This window comes from Eptatretus burgeri, chromosome 3 (assembly GCF_056783735.1).
Source record: "Eptatretus burgeri isolate ZD-2024b chromosome 3, Ebu_testis_v1, whole genome shotgun sequence".
NCBI lineage: Eukaryota > Metazoa > Chordata > Myxini > Myxiniformes > Myxinidae > Eptatretus > Eptatretus burgeri.
In genome coordinates this window covers 125,202,543-125,226,494 of record NC_140963.1, presented here as the reverse complement: position 1 = coordinate 125,226,494, position 23,952 = coordinate 125,202,543, and the positions used below count along the sequence as shown (strand labels likewise).

Sequence of the window (23,952 nt, the reverse complement as noted above, 5' to 3'; positions counted from 1 at the left end):
TGTCTGTGAGCAGGATATGTCACAAAAAGTAAGGGACAAAATTCAGTGGACAGGTTGGGTGTGTAACAAGGGCTAATTGATGAGACTGGTGAATATCTGGATCAAAATACCAGAATTTTAAAAGTGATTCTTCACCATTGAGAGATGGGGCTAAAAACGATATTCAGTAAAGCATGATATTTCAAAAAGTTATGCATGGATTCTGACAAAACTTGGTGGAGAGGTAGATTTAGAGTGTGTGAAAAGGACTAACTGATGAGATTTTGTTGAAGCTCTGGATTTGGATCCAGGCAGGAGATTTTTTTTTATTTTTCAAGCGTTTCCTCACCATTGAGAGATGGGGTCTAAAACGATAAATAGCATGATATTTCAAAAAGTTGTGGACGAGTTATGACAATACTTGGTGGATGAATTTGTTAAGTGACAAAAACAAGCTGATTGCATTTTGGTTAATGTCCAGATGCAGATCTAGCCCATCAGTGGGATTAAAAAAAAACCTAAACTGTTCAGCCTGGTGGAGGTATGCGCTCTACCGAGTGCCATTCCAGTTATTACACAATAAGCTTTGGAGCAAGCTTAATTATGAATTCTGAAGTTAATTATCAATCTTGTTGCAAAGTATTAATGCTTGTTCTGCACATCAAAAGTGATATAGCGAGTTCTGGGTATTAAAACACACTTTTCTGAAAGCGAAATGGTTCCATTGTAGGATCAAAACAAAAACAAACTGGAAAGCATCTGAAAATGCAAAGCTTGTACACAACCGCTTTGTATTCGGACTTCTTCCACATGTTAAACATGACAAAAACAGCAAAAAAACTAGAAGGGCACTCAGAGCACACAAGTATGCCATGCAATGCCTGATCCAGTGGAATATATCAGGTACAATAAATTTTTGAAATATCATGATATATATATATATATATATATAGTTGTGGCCACAGGTACCGAGACACCAGCTCGTCACTCAGGGGGATTAATGGAGAAGAACATATATATTGTTGCGGACATGGATACCGAGACACCAGCTTGTCACTCAGGGGGATTAATCCCCGGTTGTCATCGGTAGAGCCGGACCTGAGGTCACCGCTCACAATTAACGTTGTGGTACGGTGGGTTGTTTTAGAACCACGAATGCCACCCAGTCAACCACGAGTTCCAGTGTCCACCATCTAATTATTCCGTGTAACTAGAGGTCACGTGGTTACCTGAGCGGGGAGAGCGTCCTCGGCAAAGCACCAATGTTATCTCGATTAGATTTTAATTACGACGGCCGAGCGTTTTAACCGCTGGTGCGTGCCGACGATTTTTGGTCAAATCTGTGGTAATTACCTCCCAGTCTATCTCGGTTCAGACAATGCTAGACCAATGGAAGGAAAAGACAAACACGGACAGGTTGGAAATTGACAAATGATTTATTAATAATAAAATAAATAAATAAAAATATCTTTATTTTCTGAGGTAAATAAAGAATAAATTTCAAAGCAAAATCAATCAAAATGCCAGGAAAGAGACAAAGAGCAGATGCTTATCGGGGGTTGACTTACAGCTAAACACAGGCATGGGTACCCAACAGATTATTCAGGGGGGGGGGGGGCGAGAATAATCGTCTCGCTCACCAGAGAGTAGTCGTCCGTGAAGTGAAAACGTCCTGAAATGTGTGCGTGCGTGTCACGTACGTCGCCAGCACCCAGCCTTGCCGTGCACCCTCTTGCAAACAGCCTTGAACGCCAGTCGACGTCTGGAGGGCACCGAGATCGTCTGTCGCGGGTTTAGACCCTGGTAGTTCCTCAGACTTCACGAAAATGGTGACGTCCAGTGACCCACATGGTCCGTTGGTGACTGACCCGTGCCTCACTTGTTGGTGACCGATCCGTGCCTCACTCACTGTCGGCGCTGCTCACACCCACACACGCACCACACGCTTGCTTGCCCAAAGACTGGGAAGGACGAATTGTCTCATTGTTGGCGCTGGTCAGACACCCACACGCGCACCACATGCTCGCTTTCTTCTCCTCTTTTGCGTGCTTACACCCGCTTATTGCTCGCTTCTCTTCTTCCTCTCTGGCTTTCTCTCTGCCCCGCTTTCTTTTACTTCTCTCACCTCCGCTTTTATTTTTGCCTCAGAACAGACCTCCAATCGTTTTAAATCTGCGGGCCGTCTAGCCGGCACAGTGTCCGTCCCAAGCTCACCCCGCCCCACTTGCACACGGTTACCATGACGACCCGTACGCTCTCAAAAAAGGCAGGTGTCGGAGCTTGCGAAAGAATGCTGCCGAGGAAAAATGAGGGTGGGCTTCATTGCTCGCGAAAGAACGTTGCTGAGGAAAAATAAGGGCGGGCTTCAGAGCTCATGAAAGAAATGTGTAAACGTGACGTCATAAAGAAAAAAGTTTCCCATAAGAAAGGGTATCTATTCTTTACCCTTCTCAACGCATCACATTTAAGATCCCATTAGACATGGGGATGGGGATAATCTGAACATGCATTTAAGGAAATAACTGTCTGAGGACCTGGATGTGTGGATGCATTCATCAGACCGGATTCTGAAATCAGTAACACAATATATATATATATATATATATATATATATATATATATATATATATATATATATATATATATATATATATATATATATATATATATATATATATATATATATATATATATTTCGTCCGAATCCGTCCACAACTTTTTTGAGATATCGTGCTATATATAGTTTCTGGCCTTATCTCTCAATAGTGAAGAATCACTTAAAAAAAATTCTAGTATCCAGATCCGAATCTTCACCAAAATCTAATCAATTTGTCCTTGTCACACACTATCTATCCACAAAATTTCATCGAAATCCATCCACAACTTTTTGAGATATTCTGCAAACAAACAGACAGACAGACAGATAGGGGGGTGAAAACATAACCTCCTCCAACCTTTGGTGGCAGAGGTAAAAATATTTTTAAAAAATTATGATTTTATGCAACCTTGGTACTTGACCTTTGCATCTAAAAAAACAATCAGCTTCTAGTTTTTCATTGGTGAACCAATATGCAAATCATTTAAATTTCAGGTTAATTGGTTGAAAATTGAGGATTTTATGTGAAGTTGACCTTTTATCTTTTGACCAAACTATTCATTTGGTTTCTCCATATTCTCATCATAAAGATTTGTGGAAAATTTGAGGACAAATTCTCAAATGGTAAAAAAACTAATGGCCAGGACACACACACACACACACACACACACACACACACACACACACACACACACACACACACACACACACACACACACACACACACACACACACACACACACACACACACACACACACACACACACACACACACACACACACACACACACACACACACACACACACACACACACACACACCGAGATGCCAACCCCAACATGAGTAATGTCAACAAAGAGGAGGCATAAATACAGGAGTCATTCTGTAACATCACAAAGTAACATTCACCATTGACTGGTGCTTCTTCCAAAAAAACAAAAACAGGAAGGACTAATGAAAATAAGTCAACAAGGAGGAAAGGTAAAGACAGGAGAGATAAAGTTAGCAGAACAGCTTACCCCATTATTGTATCCGTTTCCATTGCCTCAGCATTGTAAACACACCGTGCTGCCAATGTATCGCCATTTTCAATACTCATCGTTTCATTCCGAGGATAAAAGGCCTGTAGATGGGGGGGGGGTGGGTGGGGGGTGGGGGGAATTGCTTGAGAAAGACTACTTATCCGTGAACTGCTGATACTTTGTATTAATCGAGTTTAGTATCACGCTCTCAATGGTGTCAACATTCAACAATCTAACGAATTGGAAATTAAAGCACATGTGTTTGCAGTTTTATTTGTCATTTCTTCTCCAATCAGCAATTCTTATCACCTAACAAAATGCCTTGATCATCATTTTGTTATTTGTGAATTGACCAGAAAGCTTTGAGAGCTGACAGGATGGCCTAGACTCTAGGCGCAAGAGGGCTGAGAGGGACGCACACTCGCCTCCATGTTGTTTTGCCTGAGGATAGAGAGAGGAGAGAGAGGAGAGAGAGGAGAGAGGCGAGAGGCGAGAGGAGAGAGGAGAGAGACTTTGCAAACCACCTCATTTAAATCTCTGCCAAAAGACTGCTTCGTCCGTACCGAAGCTCTGGAAGGGGTATGGACATTAAAACTGGAATTCATTGACCACAGTTAATATCACAATAAATCATGTCACGCAAACATGTTCCATCACTGATTAATTATGTAACTATTCACAAACTACAGTGCCCCGTCAGAAGAAAATGAACATCCCTGATTGCAAACAAACCATATTTTAATTCATGATGTAGGGATGGCAGTATGGCCTGGAGATGCGTGAACTTGATGCAGTTTATGATCGAGGAACAACTTCATTTCAATTGAATGTTATATTTAGAACATGAATCGGAAAACAATTAACCTAACCTTTAACAGTGCTTTGTCAATTAATTCGCCTGACTGCACAAAAAAAAATTTGGCAAAATTGCCTTGCAGTCAAATGAAATTAAAAATCATTCCAAACAGGAAACTTACTATTTTTAAGGATGTCATTAAGGACACAAACAACAGGCACGAGCAACAAATGGAACATGTTGGATAGGGTGGCGTAATAGACTGCGTAAAATGGCAGTAAATTCCGGAATTAATTTATACGACTTTTACAGTCATTATTTTATTTCAAACTAGCAAATACCACCCGCCGCTTCGCTGATCAGAATACTAAATGGGGAAGGGAGAAAAAGAGAGAGGGGAGGGAAGGGAAGGGAAGACAGACGTGCGGAAGAGCGTGAATAACTGCCCGGATACGTCCGGAGACAAACACCGCTCACGAACATGGTGGAGCGCGGACCGCTCGCTCAGGGTGGCGGAGCACGGACCGCTCGCTCTGAACGATGCGGCAGGCAAAAGCGTCCGCAGTGAGTGAACAATTCGCTCAGAAGCACGGAGCACGGTTCCGCTGTCGGCTAAAAGGCATTCAGCAAGTGGCTTAAGCACTCATGCAAGCACTCCAATTAAATGGTTGATAAAGGCGCTGTCACACCTTGACGATTTAGCCAGCAATGGCAACGTATAAAAATGTATGTAAAACGTTAGCGTACGCTGAAATTTTGATGTTTTATTTTGTTTTGGTCATATTCATAACGTGTTGGTCGTATGCATAACATATTAGTAACGGGCACAGAACGTTTCGCTGTCTAAAAGATAACTTATACCAACGAATGCTTTGCCTGTTGTCGGCATTCACAACCTATGCCCATCGATAGTTTAACTTAGGCATAGCGCGCTGCACGTATCGCCGACGAACTCATGGCATAGCCTGTTAAAAACCTGCTGCACGCCGATTTAAATCATAACCGGCTGAGAATTGAAAGTGTCAACCACACAGTCACACCTTGACGATTTAGCCAGCGTATGCCGACCTATGAAAAATTTGCCGAACCAAGCTGGCACACGTCGAATACGTTTTGGGTAAGTTGTGTATACGTTAAGAGCATGCTGAAAAACGATGAAGTATGCTGTCATATTTCGTGGTACGTCTCGTACGTCGTGACATTTCAAGCATGCTGAAAATTTTACGACGTACTCGCCGTATGACTCACACGTTCCGCTACGCTGGGAATAAGTTGTAGGCACGATATGCGATCGTTGACACACGTCGACACAAGTTCCTTGTAAGTTACTCATAAGTCGAAACACGTCGAGGTAATGTTTAGTATACGCGAAACTTATTTTCTCCGTCAAGGCACATTTTCTTTTTCTCCTTGGTTCCGTGAAGGCACGTGACGAAATATCTGAAGTTGTTGTTGTTTTTTTGTTTTTTTTAGTCTATCACGAATTTTAAAATATATTCGGACATTTACTTTTAAGTTTCGACATCGACGTGAGAATATCCTCAAACAGAAAATATTCACAGAGGAGGAACTAAGAATAAGACATGAGCAAACTGAAGAGGCAATCGGACGTGACGTAACGGCACGTGAGGAAATATCGGAAGTTATTGTTTTTTTTTTTTTGTTTGTTTGTTTTTTTAAAACGCTGCCAATACGCCATTATATGGTAGCTGTAAATTAGAAACACGTTGAGTAAGTTCTGTGGTCGTCCGGAAGACGACAATCAAATATGTCTACATACGTCAATATGCGTTGGAGGGACATTACACATAGGTTAAAAGCACGTTGCTCATAGGTTAGAAATAAGTTTTGGGTACGCTAAGCATTACCTCGATGTGTTTCGACTTATGAGTAACTTACAAGTAACGTGCCTCGACGTGTGTCAACGATCGCATAACGTGCCTCGACGTGTGTGCAACGATCGTGTAACGTGCCTACAACACGTTACTCATAGGTTATAAATAAGTTTCAGGTACGCTAATCATTACCTCGACGTGTTTCAACTTATGAGTAACTTACAAGTAACGTGTGTCGACATGTGTCAATGATCGAATAACGTGCCTACAACTTATGGCCAGCATAGTAGAACGTGTGAGTCATACACTGGCATACGTCGTAAAATTTCAAGCATGCTAAAATTTGAGGAAAACCGCAAAGTACAACGATGAAAGCCAGCGTACTACGACGTATGGCAGTGTTTTTCATTGTGCTCTTAACGTATACAAACTTACCCATAACGTATTCGACGTGTGTCAGCGTTTTAGACAAATTTTTCATAAGTCGGCATATGCTGGCTAAATCGTCAAGGTGTGACAGCGCCTTAAGGAACGGTTGGTCAGACTATCGCTACATATCATATCGGATCTCTTTAACTTTAAAGCCAGTCTTTACCACACACGCAGCAGTTAATTCATTCAAATAATGACTTTCTCCACAAAAGAGTTGCAGCTTAATGCAGAACAACCCTGGAGACATCGTAAAGTTCAATCGCCTGTGAAAAAAAACATTACAGATAATCCGCCATCCTGCCTGCTCGTCTGTGCATGATTCACATGATACATCGGTTGCACAAACGTTGCAAGTTTTATTTAATGTACGTTTTTTTTCACTACATTTGTTTTGATTCCCTTTGAGCACCTCGCGGAACCTCCAAAAACATACACACAGATCTGCAGATGCTATGGATAGGCAGTCCCTCTGGGGGACAGGACGTGAGGTCTCACAGTGAATGCATTAAATCATCCAGCTCAGTGAAGCTGGCTAATTTTGTTACGTTCTGAAATTTTTTGTTCACTCAATGCAATTCTCCAAACAGTAGAAAAAGATGTTTAATGCTTTGGAAATTTAACATTTTCTTGTGTATTTATGGAGGAGGGAACGTAGCCTTGCTTACTTAAACAGGTATGTCAGCTCAGTTATAAGACTTACTATTTCATTAAATAATCAGATTTCACAACAGATTGACACTTATTTCGTCCGGACGATATCCGATCCTCAAAAACGAAATAATATTTCAATGATATACTTTAACTAGTCTGTGAGAGTAGATTGTGGAAAATTACATCATCGAATGCATGAAATCGCTCCAAGCTCCTAATTTGAAAACTATCGAACTTACAAAAGTGATGTATACAGCGATTCGTAGCTATGATGAACAGGCATTCGATAATATGAGTGGGGAAAGTGAGGGAAAAGAAAAAAACTATCGATAAGAAATCGTTGCGGCCTGGTCCAAGTCAATGCATGGTTGAACAAGCCAAAAAACATGGCGGTTTCAGACCCCAGCGAGGTTACCCGGGAAACACCTTAAGGCCCCAGATATTGAGGTGGCAGAGGATGCGCCTGATGAAGGATATAAATAAATAATGCCGTTAATTATCTTCAAAAGGGGTATTTTAATGAACCCAAACATCCAATTTTCACTCTTGTACTTCCTTGGAGTTTTCTTAGTATGCATGCAAAGCTTCAGGCTGCTCGGTTTTATAATTTTGGGGTTATGGAGGACACACACACACACACACACACACACACACACACACACACACACACACACACACACACACACACACACACACACACACACACAGCCTTCTTGTCACTTCTCAGAACCTCCAGTTTTGCAGTACTTGGACATGTTAAATAAGGTGGTTTATAATGTTGTTTCAATCGTACTCAATTTCTGGAATTTTTTTTTAAAACTAACTTTTAAATCATTTTATTTCAATTGAAGTGTATAACTGAACATCGTGTGGAGTAACGTGTTCCATGAACTCTCTAGTTATGTTAATGTTGTTAAATCAACAATGTTCCTGAGTTTATTGATGAGTTGACATTTTCTGATGAGGCAACTTCAACATCAGTGGTAAAGTCAACCACCACAATTACCACATTTAGGTAACATAAAAGCCTCAGGAAGGCAGGGAAACATTGAAGACATTCATCAAAAATCAAAGTCTGGTGTTCTCAGGGAGTCATGCATCATTGGTCTTTTCTTTTTTTGGAAGAAGCAACAGTCATTGGTGAACATTACTTTGCAATGTTGTAGAATTTTTGTGTGAGATTTAATAATCATAGTTCAGGAGGAATCGTCTTGTACCAAGATTAGGCTCGCTACCACTATGCTTTGAATGTGTGATGGTTCTTGAATGATGTCTTCCTTGACAAGTGGATGAGTAGATGTGGACCAATTTCTTGGCCACCTCATTCACCTGACCTGTCCCCATTGGACTACATTTTAAGGGGTTATGTCAAACAATTATTCACTCATCAATACCACAATATTTGGATGAAGTTAGGACAACACTCACAAATGGAATTCATGAAATTACTGAGAAACAACTGGAGAATCTTTTCAACAAGATGGAAAATCGGATTAAATGATGTATTACGAAAGGTGTTGGTTCTGTTGAAGTCTAAAAATTTGAACTGTGCAAACTTTATGAATTATGCTTCCATGCACCATTTATAGTTTGTTTATATGGATTCCCATGATGGTAAACACAAGGACCCTCACAATCTTAATCGAGCTGAACTCTCAAAATAAGAAAAAGAAAAAAAGTCTTATTCCTGAAAGTCATGTTAGTCAGTCTCTGATGTTGTCCGTTAAAGTCCGTCTGTCAAATCAGTCTCTGATGTGTGCTCCCCTACAACCCTCCCTCATTTCTAATGGCACACAGCAGATTCTGCACAAGAAAAGGCAGAATGTGTTTCAACTTCGTTTTTGCCTCAAAATCTCATGCACCCAACCCATCCCATTCTATGTCCATATTACCCTCTCATACCCAGTCGACTGGACTTCGTGTCTTCATCCAAGAATGTAGGAAAGGTTCTGTACAGCCTCGACGAGGGCCCTTCTGGTTGGTCTGTCTGCTCTTTTCAGCCAGCCTGTCTTTCTCCTTTGGCTAACTCCCATCTGCCTGGAAGTAAGCAAACATCACTCCTGCCCACAAAAAGGATGCAAAAACTGATCCTCTCAACTACAGACCAGGAAGTTTGCTTCCAATTATAAGCAACCAATCATTGCTACCAGTCATCCTTCCTGTTTTCAAACAGCCTGATCTGACCATCAGTTTGGATTCTGTCCGTCATGATAAACACTGTAATGCTTTTGTGTCTCTCTTGATCAGCAATTCTGAGAAACCGAAAATCTGAAACAGATGGTCAAACAAGAAAAAAAAAATAAAAGAACCACCCCCTGGACATATGTCAGGCATTCAACACAATCTGGCATCCTGCTTTGCTTGCTATGCTCTCTACCTGTGACATGCAAGGCCACCTTCATTCTTGGATATCTGCTTTCTCCATTCATGCAGTCAATGTGTTGCTCCCAATCAAATTTGCTCTTCTCCTCTCCCATTGGGGGGGGGGGGGGCAGAGTGTCCCAAGGCAATGCGTTTGACCCAGTCTTATTCCTCATCTATATGAATGATCTCTCGGCTACTATGGAAAACCCTCTCTTCATTTTTGCAGACGAGTACACACCGTTTGGTGCAGTACCACCATATCACTGATTTGCAGACAGTAGCTATGTCACTCTGCAGATCTGGAAATAATTTGTTGCTTCACTGATAAATGAAACTTGTCCTTACATCATGGAAAAATCTTAGTCTCACTGTGTTACTCTAAAAGAGTCATCAAACGAACCCACCTATTTCCATGGTCAGTTACTGGAATAGATTCAGTCTTCTGAACTGCTAGGCCTCACCATCAGCCACGACTTTGCCTGGGCCAAACGCGTACCAATGCTTTCATCCAAAGCCAGCCGCAGATTGAGCATTCTCGGTCGTCCCAAATCTATCCTTGAAAATAGTCCGAATGCCTCAACAACCTACAAAGTCTCAGGCCTTTGTCTGTATCTCAGTCTAAATGCATTGCAGTAATTCATTCAGTAATTTGACATTGGAAACTCATTACAGAAATATAACGTATCTGTCAAGAAAATGTTTAAAGGCAGGCACAGGCCGATCCACATTTTAATGAAGCAAGATGGCAAACCCTAAATGAATGTTTAGGCAAATATTTACAATTTATCCATGATCAATCAGCCCTGATTTGTTTGTTTGTTACCTGTCAGGTCAGGTTCGATCTGTGACCTGCTACAGGTACCATGTAAACCTGTACTAACCTGTTCCATGGTCGGGTTGTCGGCGACTAAACAGTCTCCCCCACCAGGTTTTCTGGTGAGGAGGGTGTTTGGATATGGACACCCAGCAGGATTAAAAACAAAACCTGCCAAAGGAAGGAGGAGCTCCTTGTGAGCCAACGGCCATCCATATCTAGTGCCCAAATGTATCTGCGGACGTCCTCCTGCAGTTGGGTCACTTCTTTTTAGGAGGTTGGTGGCAGGATTTGCACTCCGGCCACCGTAAAACCCTTCATTCCGCAAAACGCAAAAACGCAAAAAAAAAAAAAATCTGAAAACCCACTCCGTGGGAGTACCTCCTGTGCAGCTTCCCTTCGCAGGGCAGCTCACCGGATGACGGGATTGGGGCAAAGCCTTCGGGACCCCCAATCTTTGATGATAGGAGGGAAACCACGGGGTAACATCCCTGGGTCAGATTGCGGGAGAGTCTGGCGGAGTGGTGCTGAGGTGTCGTCCACCAGACGGCGGTCTCCTTGGGTTAACCTGAGGCGGTCCCTTCGGGTGGGTGCCTGGAATGTCCTATCCCTAAGAGAGGATGATCACCTGTCTCTGTTATCATCTGAGCTCAAGCTTTTGGACATCGGGATTGCAGCTCTCTCTGAGGTTCGGAGACCGGATTGCGGCGAGATAATGGTGGGTGGTTACACCTACTATTGGTATGGTCGCTCTGATGGTTACCATACCCAAGGAGTTGCTGTAGCTGTGTCCAATAAGCTGACCCCAATGATAAGTGAGGTAACACCGGTCAACGAGCGTATTATGAGATTAAGGATTCGTCACTCCTTAGGTGTCATTTCCCTGGTCTCTGTTTATGCTCCGACTGAGGCGAGTGATCTCACCGTGAAGGACACATTCTACGCCACACTCGAGTCTGTGGTTGATCAGTGCCCCAGACGAGATACACTTCTAGTCTTGGGGGATTTCATTGCATCGACTGGAACTGATAGGGATGGTTATGAGGTGTGTGTTGGTCCCCATGGGTCAGGAACTATGAACCAGAATAGCACTAAGTTCCTTGACTTTGCAAGAAGTCATGGACTTAGGGTGGCTGGTTCATGGTTTCAGCGCCCACAAGCTCATCGCTGGACTTGGTATTCCAACGCTGGCGGTGTGGCAAAGGAGAGTGACCATGTCCTCATTGACGGTCGTTGGAGGATGATCCAGAACTGCAGGGTCTACCGGAGTGCTCAGTTCCTCAATACTGACCACAGGCTTGTTGTAGCAACTCTAAAGCTGCAACTTAAGTCCTGGAGAATGGTACCATCCCAGCCTAGGCTGGATGTTGCCAAGCTCAGGGATGAGAGAGTAGCTGAGGAGTTTGCGAACAGGCTGAGTGGACACTTGGGGGTCTGGGTGCTTTGGGGGGTCCTGAAGAGTTGTGGAACGCCTTCAAGACTACCGTCCTTGATGTTGCCGGTGGATGCCTTGGAGCTCACCGCAGGGCAAAGAAGAATTTTGTCTCTCAAGGGACACTGGATACCATTGACCAGAGTCGCAGGGCCAGGCTGAATGGCAGAGCTGAGCTGTTCAGGGAGCTGAGGCGTAAAACTGTACGTGCACTGAGGGTGGACAAGGAGGCCTATGTGCGAGGAATCTGTGAGGGGGTAGAGCATCACCTGTGGACAGGTGATTCTCGTCCCGCTCCAGGGGAATTCGCACATTACGTTCATCCAAGCCCATCCCTCAGAGCACTGCAGTTCGAGCAGAGAGTGGTAGGCTCTTGACAGAGGAGTCTGAAGTGAAGGCCCGCTGGGCTGGTTACTTTGAGCGGTTGTACCGGGCTGATCCCCCAGCTGTCGAGTTGGACGTCAAGGGTGTTACAATCCCTGTTGCTGACCCTTGAATCAACTGTGGTCCACCTTTGCTTGTGGAAACACGGGCTGCGGTGAACCAGTTGAAACGGGGCAAAGCTCCAGGGGTCTGTGGCATCCATGCCGAACTTCTCAAGGCTGGTGGAAATGCTGCACTCGTGTCGTTGCATGCAGTTTTGTGCTCTGCCTGGAACACAGGCATCATCCCAACTGACTGGAAGAGGGGCCTTGTTGTCCTTCTCTGGAAAGGGAAGGGTGATCGCCAAGACTGCAACAACGCCCGAGCGGTGACGCTGCTCTCAGTGCCGGGCAAGGTCTTTGCTCGGATAATTCTTGATAGGGTTCGCCACCATCTGCTTGAGCGCCAGCGTCCAGAGCAGTCAGGCTTTACACCAAAGAGGTCAACGATTGACCGTATCCTTGCACTTCGTGTCCTCACCGAACGCAGACGAGAGTTTCGGCAGAGGCTGCTTGCAGCCTATGTTGATCTCTGTAAAGCGTTCGATTCAGTGAATCGGGATGTCCTCTGGAGGATTCTTGGTCTTCGTGGGGTGCCACCAAAACTGATCGATCTGATGTCTGAACTCTACTCTGGTACTGAGAGTGCTGTGAAGTGTGGTGGTACCATCTCTGACTTATTTGCAGTTGTTAATGGAGTTCGTCAGGGATGTGTACTTGCCCCCACCCTTTTCAGCACTTGTATGGACTGGATTTTCGGGAGGATGTCGGAGAGATCAAGTTGCGGTGCATCGTTTGGGAATGTCAAGATCTCGGACCTTGATTTTGCAGATGATGCAGTCATCTTTGCGGAGACTTTAGACATCCTCTTGGGGGCCCTCGAGGTGCTGAATGAGGAGTCGGAGCCGTTGGGATTACGGGTTTCTTGGGTCAAAACTAAGATCCAGGTTTTCGGTGACATCTTGGATGCTGCTGTCCTGTCTGTATCTGTTTGTGGTGAGGATGTTGAGCTCGTGGAGAGATTCACTTACCTTGGCAGTGATATTCATGTCTCTGCTGGCTGCGAGTCAGAGGTCAATAGACGTCTGGGTCGGGCCTGGGGAGTCATGGATTCACTGGATCATGGGGTGTGGCGCTGCCGGTACATGTGTGGGAGGACGAAAGTCCGAGTCTTCAGGTCCTTGGTACTTCCAGTCTTGCTCTATGGGTGCGAGACTTGGACTCTGACCAAGGATCTGAGATGGAGACTTAATTCCTTTGGTACCAGGTCTCTTCGGAGAATCCTTGGCTATCGCTGGTCGGATTTTGTGTCCAACGAGCGGTTGCTGAGAGAGACTCGGATGAGATTTGTTACCTGCATAGTCCGTGAGCGTCAGTTGCGGCTGTATGGACATGTGGCTCGTTTTCCTGACGCTGATCCTGCTCACCAGATTCTCTCAGCGAGGGAGTCTCATGAGTGGAGGAGGCCAGTGGGCCGACCACATGCCTCATGGTTGCAACAGGTTGACCATCATCTCAAGGAGATGGGGATGGGCCTGGCATCTGCCTGGGGGATGGCCAGACGGAGGCCCCTGGAGTACCGGCGGAAAGTGGACGCAGCGACGCGCTGTTCTGGCACATGCTCCCGTACCTGACCTGACCTGAATCAGCCCATTATTACAAAGAGATGCAGCATACATGTGCCAGCATACTGGACAACCAGATTAAAGAAGTTACCAAACCTGAAACTTGCCAAATCAGATCATTAATTACTTTTTCCACTTCGCATTCACATACCAAAAAAAAAAATGCATGTTTCCAATGAAATTATTGGGCTGACAGTATAGCTTAGAAGTTTGCACACTTGCTTTTGAGCTATCTCGCCAAGGTTTGCATCTGGACCCAGCTATAAAAACAACTAATGCAGACGAGGTCTTCTGGCTTAACATTCTTCGAATGAACAGCGCACACATTCATACATTGCCAGGCATGTGAAACACCAGGGTCAAAGTTTAGGGCTGTGTTGAGATTTAAACCCAGGATAGACAGCTCAAAAGAAGAGTGTGCATACCTCGAAGTAATTCTGCCAGTCCGTAATATCACTCAGGTGAATATTAAATGCAATGCATCAGATCAGATCATGTAGCATGCTCTATACAGAGCATCAGTTCTGCTGAAGTAGTTTCTTTCAATGGTGTTACAATCCTGGATGAGTAGTCACTCCGACACATACACAATACATTGGGAACAGTAACTCAAACTAAACATTCATTAAATTCATAACAAGCTGCTCAGTCACTCTCAGGTACAGGTCACAGGTGTGAGAGCGATAAATGCAATTATGAAAGTTCAACCAGAAAGTATTTCATGACACCAACTGTCATACAAAAGATGTTCACCTGTGGCATGAAAGGGTTCTGCCTTCCTATGAGGTCCCATTTTCCTTTCCTCACCCGATAAGCACTGATGACATTGCCTGTGCACACAAATCAAAAGATCCACCTCATACATGATTAAACAAACAGGCATGCACAAATCCTTGTTTATGAATGTGCATGCACCGACAAAAACAATATTCTGAGCTAGTAATCATGAAGATCTATTAATAATTAAGAAAGGTTTTCTTGAAACAAGGAAACCTTGAGAAATTTTGTTGTCAATACCACCATCTCGAGACCACAGTTACACAAAACACCAGAACTCTTCCTTTCAATTTCCTTGATATTTTCTGTCTGCCATCAATCCCTCCACCTTCATCCACACATTTGCACCCAACTGAATCATCCTCCGCACATCTGCCTCCGACCTACCATCACCGGTCAATGCCCCCCCCTACCCCCCCCCCCCAGATGCTCAAAACTCAAGAAACTTACCTCCTCACCCTTCCAAAATCTAGGCTGATCGCCTACCTGGATTCTTCCATCGCCTTATACCTCCAAATGCGGAATTATCTCCCGATGTCCATTGTCTGATCCTCCTCACATTGGTCTTTCAAATGTGATGCCCATTACTACTACCACCAGTCATCCTTCCTGTGCCCTTACAAATGCACTTGTTTTTGTTTTATTCCTCCTTACCTCCTTGTGTTTGTCCATCCCCCCCTCCATCCTCCAACACGTGACCCACACACGAAAATTCCAAATGGGCAACTTGCCTTTGTCTACGAAACACTTACTGAGATAATGAGCGTGGACTCGAAATGCAAACGCATACATGGGCGTAGGAATGTTGTACTCGCAAGATATGTCAATGTTTGCTTCTGTTGGACAAAGACCACACAAAACAGACCATTTTAGTAATGCAAGCATGAGATAAAACAAAAAGCAATTAAGAACATGATAATTTATACTTGAAGTGGCAGTAAAAAGAAAGGCAGTGGTAGCAGATTTTAACAGTCATGCTGACCTTTCTTTCCAGCAGGGATAATGCCAGAATTTGCGACCATGAGCAGAATTCCCGCCAGATACGGGGGACTGATAGACAGGAGGAAGCACAATTCTTACTCGTACAAGCACAGCACCCATTGTTCTGGAGTAATCTGAAAATATTATTTTGCTACTGGTGCCATCAGCGGTTCCTCACCTTTGCGAAATCATGCTGAGTGTCAGGCCAGAGCAATCCAACTCAGATTCTATACAATAACGAGATGTGTATACATGTCAAAGTATGAACTTTTCCTCTTTCCAATTCACTGTACTCCACCAACCCACATCCCAACCCCCACCCCCAAAGCCAACCCTTTCATTTTCAGCCTCTACACCTGCATCTTCTTTCCAATCATAACACATTACCTTTGAATGCTGCAATGTTTGCGTAATGAACTTGTAAGACTAGGTAGTTTATCCCACTTTCACCAGAAACTTGAAACCCAACATCTGCAGAGAAAAAAAAACAAAAACACCAAAGGGAATATAAAAGACAAGTGAAATTTTTTTTTTAATGCGAGACAAATAAAAAGTAGAAAACAATGATTAAATGATACAATAAAAATATTAAATTCCGTACAGTTTATCCAAAATAAAAACTGAAAGCTAAAATTAACACAAAACACAACAACAATGAAAAGCTTCAAAAGTGGATGGATGATGATGATCCTCTTCATGCCATTATGGCACATAAGGCTGCAAAGGCCTTTTTTTTAGTTTCATTGGCTCGGGGGCAAAATACTGCCTGATGGGTCACGACTGATGCAGGATACTCAAACGGTTCACTTTTCCCAGCAAGCTGGCACTCATTTTGCTGACCTCAGAAGGATGACGAGTTGAATCAACCCATCTGGTGTTATTTTGGCATGGCAGGGGCTTGAACTCGGGACCTTTGGATCTCAAACCAACCAGCTTGATTGTCAAAACGCCACGAAGCTTTTCCAAGGTGTATAATCAAATAAAATAGGAAGGAGGCCATCTCTGTTGCATATGCATTAGAAAAGGAAGTGTAAACAAGAGAAAAAATAAAAATAAAAAGTGTGAAGAGCTAAGGTCGAGTGCACAGCGTTTTTCCAAAAGTTTCGATTTAGTACTATTATATTTAAATGACAAAGGTCTTGCTGTGACACTTCAGTGCTGGAATCTAGTTTCTCCGTCAGTCATTGTCTTACTGTCTGTTCAACACTGTAAAGGATGGAATCATGCTCCAAATGCTCGATGTAAAATGCCAAATAAATTGGAAGAACTTCTGAATTATTTGAATCCAGACATTCAGACACAATTACTGGAGTTGGGCAAAGAGAGCCCAGCAACGAACGTTCCAGGTACTGCATTGGAGACACATTAGGGGAGCTCGAGGAATGATAGAAAGATGGAGAGGGTGATCCTCATAGTTTCTGGTCAACCACTGAAGTACTGGAATGGGATCAAAGCAGAGTCGAGGAAGCTATTGGATATTCTGGAAAAGTATAAGGCTAGTAAAGGCTCATTGTGAAAGAGTGGGTGGACAACAGCTGATGGAATTTTGTGTTGTTCATGGTAGTGGACATTGTTTCCATAATAAGTATAAAGTGTGAGAAAGCAATTGCTGACCCCGATGCTTTTCTCTGGTTGTGCGATGCGGTGGGATTGTTCCCCTGGTTCAAGGTCATTGTGTCCATGGTGTGTTGCTGTCATACATGCACTCCGACCTGCCCACTAAATGCATGTTACACCCCAATGGATGTTGCTTTTTAGCTGTCCCATACACACGTTGTACTGACTCTCAATATGTACTTGTCTGGAGTCAGCCCAAACCGTGATGCCGAAAATCCAAATCCTCACCTCCCTCGTTTCATGCTCAGAAGCCTTTGGCATCAGTAAGTATTTGTCAATACCTTTTGATGCTGTGAAAGAAGTTCAGCTAAAATGGCAAAGATGTATTCCCTTCTTCCATATGTCTTGTGTAATTATACAACTGTGGATGTATTGTAACTGTTTGTAGAATTATACAAACTGCAGCAAAACATTTGTATTGCAGAATTACTCATTGCAAGTGTTCATTCATTCAATCCAGCATGATCTATGAAGGATGTCTTGTTATGGAGATTATGTGTGCAAACTAGCTTGATTAACTGAACACGATAAGCTTTATACAATTTGTGTGTTACCTGGGTCCGGATTCTCAACCTACTGCGTGCTCTCACGTTTTTGTGCAATCGGAATTTGAATGCCTCATTGCTGTGCACTAGATTCTTCTCAGCTTGCTGAGAATATCGAGTGCCTCAATTTAGAGCCATATTGGACGAAGAAACCAGAGTTTTGTAAAACTGGCTTGATCCATATTTTAACTTGCAAGTTTTACGGATGCAAAGGCTCAGCGCATTCGCCGCTTTAAGCAATGTCAGGTTATTTTGGCAATCGAGATTAGATGAAGCATGACTGATCAGCAAGCTTGTAGCAAAAAGTATGGACCTTATGGGAGGGCTGCAAAGCCTCCGGGATCATGACAAAAAGGGGAAGGGGAGGAATTGGTTGCAGGCAAATGAGGAAGGAGGAGGATGTATGTATGATGGAGGGAGGGTGGTGCTACAGGGGAGGCATGAGGACAAAAATGGTACCATTGCAATGTAAATAATACAGAACTACAACTTGATGAAAAAGAATGATATTTAGAGTACTAACGACGACTATCAGAAGCCCTTGGTAAGAATACAGTTCCACGATATTAAAAAGAAAAACAAAAAGGAAAGAAAACTGGAAGCCTTATTTGAAGTGCATGTTGAAAGTTCAAAAATGGAAGGTTATACATTTCTTAACAAGAAAGAAAAAAAAACAAATTTCGTGAGTGATTGAGGCAATGGTCCATTGCCTATACACCACCGCATTCCATTTTTTTGTCCGATTGAAAAAACGTTTTGGTGAAGTACCTTCTGGGAGGTGTGTTGCTGTTGCATTGCGAGCCCAGGCATACAAGATGTTTGGTGGACCCTGACAAGGTCCAGTTTTTGCACCACAATCCCTGGAACATGCATCAAAGACAATGACTTTAGAGCAACTCTTGGTTGATACTCAAATTCACTACCCACTGCCTTTATAACAGAATTTCATTGCAGAGTTACATTACAAGATATGAACTCAACTTTCATTTGATTCTTCAAGATTTCAGAGAAGTTTTCCAGCAATGCCAACAATAGACTAAAGAAACGAGCGAAAGCTTTAAAGAGTTTCCCCTGGGGTGTTCAACTCACAACATTCGACTATAAGAGAAATGTTAATGCAATCGTCATAAAACACCACATGAATGCAGAAAGCCATATGAAAGCAAATGTAAAATCATAACCTCGCAAACCTCAATCAGGGGAAATGAACATCTCATGATGTGTTACAAAGTAAAACAATACAAGTTGTGAATTTGACTATAGGAGTAGCAGATGAAGTCATCATTGTTGTTGTTGTCATTCATATACAGATTGGTCTGGAAGTCGATGAGTTTGGTCTGCATGCTGTGGGAGCATCGTTTTGGGATTGGAGTGAGGAGGGGGTAGGTGCAGCTGCCCAATCCATCAAATCAGTGTCCCCTGTAATTCAAGGCAAGAACTCAGCCAAGTTTATGGGGATAAACTTACCTACTCTTTGTCAAAAGCTACCATGGGATTTCCAATATCCACCAGTCAATAAAAGCAGCTGGGACCTCAACTTAACATCCATCCGAGGGATAATAATGAGTAAGAGTCCCTGTAGAAGGAACGTCAATGCAGGAGGAGGCCACTAGGTCCATTAAGTGTGCGCAATCCATACATCCATTGGGACCATACTCTGTGCTGGTGCTGAGAGCACTGGTGCTGCCTAAGCAGTCTCCTTGGCTATTGGGCACAATCCTGAACGGGTCGCCACTCCGACACAGGATATACCAGCAAGCTGGCACTCATTTTGCCAACCTCGGAAGGATGACAGGCAGAGTCAACCCCATCTGGTATTAATTCATCAGCCGAGTGAGATTTGAACTCAGGACCCAAGGATCCCAAGCCCACCACCATAACCATAAAGCAAACACCAGGCATAATATTTCATCATGGAACAAATAAAAATTCGATTTTATAATATCAAACTTATTTTGTTGATTCTGAACGTCAATTTGAAAAATAAAAATTCAATGTCAAGCTTGTTCGTTATATTGAAATAAATCAGCTTCAATGAGTGGTGTTTTTAAACTCAGCAAAACACATGGAAACAAAGTATTGTCACGTGACCGGGGAAATCGAACACACCCACAGGACATGCTGACACCCGACAGCGAAGCAACACCATTCAGGGGAGGAGCACAACAAAACTACACCCCAAGGTGAAGAGCATAGTCAGCGGTCCAGGTGGCTTGGCCACCAAAGCGGAATGGACCGCCGAGCAATTAAGATGGCCAATGAAACAAATAACCAGGAAAGACTGGTTTCTCAAAGCAGGCAATATCAAAAATAAGACCAAGTTGTCATTCAATTGAATACAAATCCATTTCTCTTAAATTCTCATTTTATCCTGAAACCTCATCGGTATCATACATCACTTCACATTAAGCTGGATAGGGCAAATTTCACAGAAAATATTTCAGTCCAAACTGAAGGCTCAGCCAGTGTTGAAAACGTATTGAGACAGCCGAAGTGGTGGTGCTCTTTAAAGGCCTCGTGGCATATGCAAAACAGATGAAACTGAAGCTGTTCACTCCCAGTCTTCCCTCCAGGGCTTCAAGCACATGGTGCGCTATTTAACTGTATTCCTTATCCCAACCCACAATATTTTCTACCCCCATTAGCACGACCTAACCTTGCCCAACACATTTACTTCCCGGTTACTGCGCTTCCCCACCTCATTTGTCTCTGTCCTTTTTCTCCGATTCATCATTCTCTTGTGTCCAGCTGTTGTCCCACTGTCAGTATGTTGTTTTATTTTACCCTCTGTCACCTCAATTTTAAGCCTGGTGTTGGTTTAGTGGTTAGGATGGCGGCTTGGGATCCCAGGGTCCTGAGTTCAAGCCCCGTTGGCTGCTGAATTAACACCAGGGGGTTGACTCAGCCTGTCATCCTTCCGAGGTCGGCGAAATGAGTACCAGTGTACTGGTCCCGGTGTATGCCCCGGTTAGAATAGGTGTACCATATCCCTGTGTGTCGTAAGAGGCGACCAGGGTTGGTGTCAGGAAGGGCATCCGGCCATAAAACATTGCCTCAAGAAAAAGCCAAACCCCTGCACAGCAGGGAAAAATGGCTGTAAAAACGGTCACCTCAATTTTAAAGGAGTCTCAAGCTTTTATAAAAACAAGAACAAAACACTTGGACTGAATTTAAAAAAAAAAGATAAATAAATAAGGGTTGACGAGGAAGCACATAATTGTGACCTCATTAGATGCACACAGTCACAAGGAAGGAACAGTTTACAAACAATACTTGCTCAGTTCAATAGCGGCAGAATTGTTAGCATCAGCTTGAACAATGGTGCGATGTGCAAACTTGTGTGGTACATCCAGGATTTCAGGATGGAAAGCTCCCACCTCATCCACTGGAGCAAAGTACTGTGAGGGAGCATCTCCACAGGTGGACTGTTCCAGCATCGCTAGGGCTTCAGTGAACACAAGATGAGTGTCCAGGCCAAGGTTGTGTTAGCTTCCCTCAAGTTGACTGTCAAACAGTCGATCCTACACAGTACATTCCACGATCACTCGAATCTGTGGCTGCACAAAGGTAGTGTCTTGTTTAACCCACCTCACTTTTGCAATCCCCGATCTGATTTAGCTCTTGGTCTCTGTCTTTATTCCACTGTGGGATATTTGCTGTCTAGCAACTAATGCTAACAGATGGAAAAAAACAAACAAACAAACAAACAAACAAACAAAAAAAAAACAGCTCAACTTGTATTCGAGGGATGGCACACTTTATGATGCAATTCGCTGCCTGCGAAGTACCAAACATTTTGTAATCAGCCTGTCAATCACACCCAGGCTAGAGAGGTCAAAGTTAAGTGTGCTCCCTTCTCAATTCGATATAACTGAGTCACTCATCTATCTATAATTCCAGCTGTGTGTGTGTGTGTGTGTGTGTGTGTGTGTGTGTGTGTGTGTGTGTGTGTGTGTGACCGCTGGTATGCTCCGAACCAGGAAGTAAATTTTTTTTTCTCTCTCTTCGCTTCTCTTTCAGTTTTTCCTTGCCATGACATTGCGAAAAGGTAAAATAGGTTGGCACAAATTGAATAATTGGGAATGAAAACTAAATTGCGAATAATCGTAACTGCGAATAATATGCGAACTTCTGGGCCACGCACGTACGGGCACGCGAGAGTGAAGAAACGGCCTGTGTGGTTGTTGTTTCTTGCTCGCGGTTTGAATTTTTTTTTAACGGGCATGTACTCGTTTCAGTAATGTTTATATCAGATCAGAAATATTTTTCAAGTGTTTGTACATTATTCTTTCACGGCTGAACCGTAGCGCCGAGAGCCCTAAGTTTTGGGTGTAGGTACTTCAGAATCTTGGCAAGGTTTTAAGCTACCACACGTTGGCTTTCACATCGATTTTGAGACCACCAAATGACGCTATAAAGTATATATCGGGATGCGAGGTCAGGCAGTGCTGCTGCCAGTCTGCAGTCAAATGGTAACAATCATGAGGTCAATAACTCCAGAGCTTTTCAATGTCCAACACGTCCACAAACAATAGTCGAGGAAAATCTCACGGCAGCCGGCACTTATTGCTCTCAATATCGTGCAGCAAGGGCTGTATGGGATTCGGTGCTGGTGCTTTCACCACTCATGGTTTGGAGTCTCTCAGTATCTGGTTTATCACCTGCTCTGCTCTTTTCTATTTTTATGTACACATGATCTGGTGTTGTATGTGTGTAGGTGAGCATGTGTGTGTGCTTATTGTTGTTTTTGTGTTTCCGGGGCATGAATAGGGCACTATAGCATGTCATCGCCTACAATCTGGCCACATTTGACTTTGATGGGATCCGTGTTCTCGACACAACATCCAACAAACGACACAGGTTGATACTGGAAGCATGGAAGCACGTTTCAGCTTTGAAATAAATGATGTGTTAATAATTTTTGTTTTCTTTGCTGCCAATCTAATGAAATGGAATGCCAACAGCATGTTAAGAGCCAATAGGGTGGTCTAACTGGGGAAACGGTGGACATACTCGCACAATACATACCTCTGATGCAAATAGCGAAAACTGGATGGTGCAAACAGGTGGATAAGGTGAGGAATAAACAACAACACTCAATCTCAAACAGCACATGTGCATGTGTACAACACTCAATGAGAACCCAAACAATCACACAACCCACACCTCATCACATCCAACCTGGACACTGGTTACTATGCAATGCTCATTATTTCAGTTTTGAAACAAATGATGCTAATAATTTTTGTTTTCTTTGCTGCCAATCTAATGAAATTGAATGCCAATCTAAAAAAGGAAATGAAAGGAATGGATCGATAGCAAGTTGAATCGACAGTTCAAATACCTCACCAGTAATGCTTTTGACTCCCTGGCAGTTTGCAGCCAAAGAGGAGCATGTGATGCACCTTCTCCATGGATGCTCGTGGGATAAAGTTCACTTGGTGGAGAAATAGGGGGGAAAGGTGGATAGATTACAAAGTGCTGAAAGGTCACGTAACAAAAGAACAGGTGGGAACCTGAATATGTATCAGAGAGATGGGAAAACATCTCTGTAACTACATTTTGCAAACCATCATGATCCTTCATATCATATAACAGCTTATCTAAGTCTATTCCCTCGGATTACAGAAGGCAAGAAGGTGGACAGTCGAGTTAAACCGGTACATTTCTCAGAAGACTCCATTAAGTTAACAGGATCTACTGCAGATTATATATATATATATATATATATATATATATATATATATATATATATATATATATATATATATATATATATATATATATATATATAAAAAACATAAAATTGGGGCGATTAAGATTATACATTTAAAAAGAAAATTTCACCCGCTTCCCAACGAGCTTCCTCAGGCCAATCGACAATCGCTGGGAAAAGCGGGTCAAAAACTTTCAGTTGTGAAGTGTATGGGTTGTTGGGGAAGTGGGATGGGGGATTTGACCAGAGCTTACACATTGCTAAGATGGGAGGAGGAACCAAAAGCTCTGCCATTGCATCATGTAGGGTATAGAATTAGCAGATAGCCTTTATGCAAGAAACCGATTT

At 43.2% G+C, this 23,952-nt stretch overlaps 1 protein-coding gene across 1 annotated transcript in view; it reads right to left on the bottom strand.

The window, feature by feature from the left end:
• The window catches only part of PAM (peptidylglycine alpha-amidating monooxygenase), a 75,837-nt gene extending 52,415 nt beyond the window's left edge, over nt 1-23,422 (bottom strand). Inside the window, exons 1-8 of the mRNA XM_085875481.1 lie at nt 23,238-23,422; nt 18,657-18,748; nt 16,114-16,197; nt 15,905-15,953; nt 15,728-15,795; nt 15,498-15,581; nt 14,722-14,798; nt 3,595-3,698 (exon numbers count right to left, since the gene is read on the bottom strand). Of these exons, the coding sequence (XP_085731607.1) occupies nt 3,595-3,698; nt 14,722-14,798; nt 15,498-15,581; nt 15,728-15,795; nt 15,905-15,953; nt 16,114-16,197; nt 18,657-18,748; nt 23,238-23,302 (623 nt within the window). The 5' untranslated portion in view covers nt 23,303-23,422. The remainder of the gene's footprint in view (nt 1-3,594; nt 3,699-14,721; nt 14,799-15,497; nt 15,582-15,727; nt 15,796-15,904; nt 15,954-16,113; nt 16,198-18,656; nt 18,749-23,237) is intronic.
• Nucleotides 23,423-23,952: the final 530 nt, after the last annotated feature.